This window comes from Pavona decussata, unplaced genomic scaffold (assembly GCF_977016875.1).
Source record: "Pavona decussata unplaced genomic scaffold, jaPavDecu1.1 SCAFFOLD_300, whole genome shotgun sequence".
Classification (NCBI taxonomy): domain Eukaryota; kingdom Metazoa; phylum Cnidaria; class Anthozoa; order Scleractinia; family Agariciidae; genus Pavona; species Pavona decussata.
Genome location: NW_028145697.1, coordinates 5,760,001 through 5,762,500, shown reverse-complemented (window position 1 = coordinate 5,762,500; position 2,500 = coordinate 5,760,001). Strand labels below are relative to the sequence as shown.

Below are 2,500 nucleotides of genomic sequence, written 5' to 3'. Positions count from 1 at the left end.
TACGAAACCACGATGGCAACGGCGACGGGAACGTCACCAAACAAAAGAATTAATTAACAGAACAAAAGCTGTGCACGTGCGTTATAAATCTTTGTACATTTCTTTGCAGTCCTCTGCAAAACAACAACGTGAAATGACCAAATGCTGCGTTGTTTGGAGAACGTGCATCACCACGACTAAATGTTGAATTTTTATTTCAAATCTTATCGCTGTGTTTCGGATTGAGTTTTGGAATAGTTTTGACATTGATAAACAGAGTAAATGACTTTATAGTATCGCGAGATTCGTAGGTAAAATATAAATTTATTTTTTAATCGACGTTTTCCTCGGGGTCGCGTCGTGGCTTCGTAAACTCCCTATTAGGGACTTTACGCAAACACGACGCCGACGGCAACGAAAACGTCGATAAACAAAAGGCTTAATGAGCTAAACAATGCTGTGCACGTGCATTACAAATTTTGATACATTTCGCCGCCATCTTCGGCCAAACAACAACGTGAAATGCCCAAATTCAAGGTTTTTTGGAGAGCGTGAGCAGATGACAGTAAATTTTCATTCTCTGTGCTAACTTGAAGACCGTTCCCACCAGTTCTGTTACTGGATAGTTCGGCCACATTGTAGAAGTTGAACGTATTGAATAAGCGCAAAGTAGTACAAGTAACACGAAGTTGTATTTTCAAGTGACGTTTTCGTTGGCGTTGCCGTCGTGGTTGCGTAAAGTCCCCATTATGTCGGCCGGGACACGGTCGCTAAGCTTGAAATTCAAACTCGTACTAAAACCGTCGAGTACACGGTGCATGGCGGAGCGAAAAGCTTAAGTGTATGCTGATAAATGAGTGTTTTTCGTGCAGTTGCGATGGGTTTTGGAAGCCAGCGAGCACTATACAAGAAACTACGGAAAATATGGTTCAGCTGATCGTAATTTTGAGTGGAGCCATGATTATTCGGGAATTAAATGAGCTTCGCGTGGAGATGGCCCGTTGACCTTGTAGCCAGCCTTTACTTCTTTCATAGTGGAAGATACCGCTTATCGTAAAAGCGAAAAAATGTCGTTTAAACCAGCCAGGATGAACAAAGCGGCATTCAGCTAGAGGTATGCAGGTTGTGTCTTACAATATTTCGATTTTTAAACGCCAATTGGACCCTTAACTTGCATCTAAGATAACAGCTCCCACGCATGCATGATGGCAAGCGAACTAGCTGAGAAAACGCAGTAAAATAGACCTGATATTGACCAGGACAAAGAAATAGACAATCGTATTAAGGCAAAACAATATTTATTTTGAACTATAAGATAAATATTTGCAGTTCTTTGCAGTTAATTTTGCTTGTAACTTCACATACATATTCGGCTCTGTTGTTAATAAATTAATTTCACTAACAGTACGTCGGGGCTGCCTGTGGTTTACTTTGATAACCCAGAACTGTAGGTTTTTTCTGATTCAGTCAATATCTCTAAGAATAAATAAATAACTAAATTATTGCAGCCACAGTCATTTGCTTTTTTTGCCATCAATCATATTTTCATTCATTTCCTGGTGATAACACAGTGTCAACCTTTTGATCAACTCAATGAAATACAAGACAAAAATTAAGTAGGAGTATACATTGTCACAGAGATATTTCCTAATTCAGTATTTGCCGGAATTAATCATGCTATTTAACACAGGGGGGTTTGACGCATGTACAACTGTTATAACATGGGGTTTCCATGTATGTGGAAGCCATTGCCTACCTCATATCAACTCATACTCCATTGCCTTGTTTCTCCCCCCACCACCCCCCCCCCCCCCGACCACCTCCTAGTTTTTCATCTGGGAGAGGGGGAAGGGCATTGTGAGAGTACAGTATCTTACCCAAGAACACAATGGGTAATCCCTGCTAGGGGTCAAAATTGGACTTCTTAATCATTTGGCCACTATGCCTCCTCCTCCTGATCCTTGTGATTGAGGCTGATTTTACCTATTGTCCTGCATTATATCCTCCTTATGGGTACAATTCAAAACGAGTTAATCATTATAACATTGTGTAACTTGTAATGTCGACTTTAGGCGGCTTAAGGCGACTTAAGGTCCCAGAGTAGGCCTTCAGTATAATACGCTGCTAGCTGTATGTGACCAGAAATATATCCCATCCAGAACTAGATTCTCTTTGTCCATTTCTGTTTCGTGGGGATATTCGGTGTATTTGCGCTCTCCTTGTAGACGGTTCTTTTCCCAAATAGTGCCAAAAGTATGTATCATTCTTGCCCGTCCAGCAGTATTTGCAGTGGCGGATCCAGAGGTAAGAAAGAATAAATTACAACGGCAATTTTAAATTTAAAATACTTTAATAGCCAGGCTATTGCTTACAATTTCTCAAGAATCTTTCATAGCCAAGATATTACCAATAGATTAAAGTATTTGTATTTTATTCTGACTTACCCTGGATCCGCTACTGAGTATTTGTTTGACCATCTTGTCCAGGAAAAATGAAGGAACGAACGAAACGAATCACGGAG

The 2,500-nt window shown here is 40.4% G+C and overlaps 1 protein-coding gene across 1 annotated transcript in view; it reads left to right on the top strand.

Annotated features, from left to right (window-relative positions):
- Positions 1 to 2,234: 2,234 nt before the first annotated feature.
- The window catches only part of LOC146454834 (uncharacterized), a 6,955-nt gene continuing 6,689 nt past the window's right edge, over positions 2,235 to 2,500 (top strand). The window contains exon 1 of the mRNA XM_085095378.1: positions 2,235 to 2,283. Coding sequence (XP_084951504.1) covers positions 2,235 to 2,283 — 49 coding nt within the window. The remainder of the gene's footprint in view (positions 2,284 to 2,500) is intronic.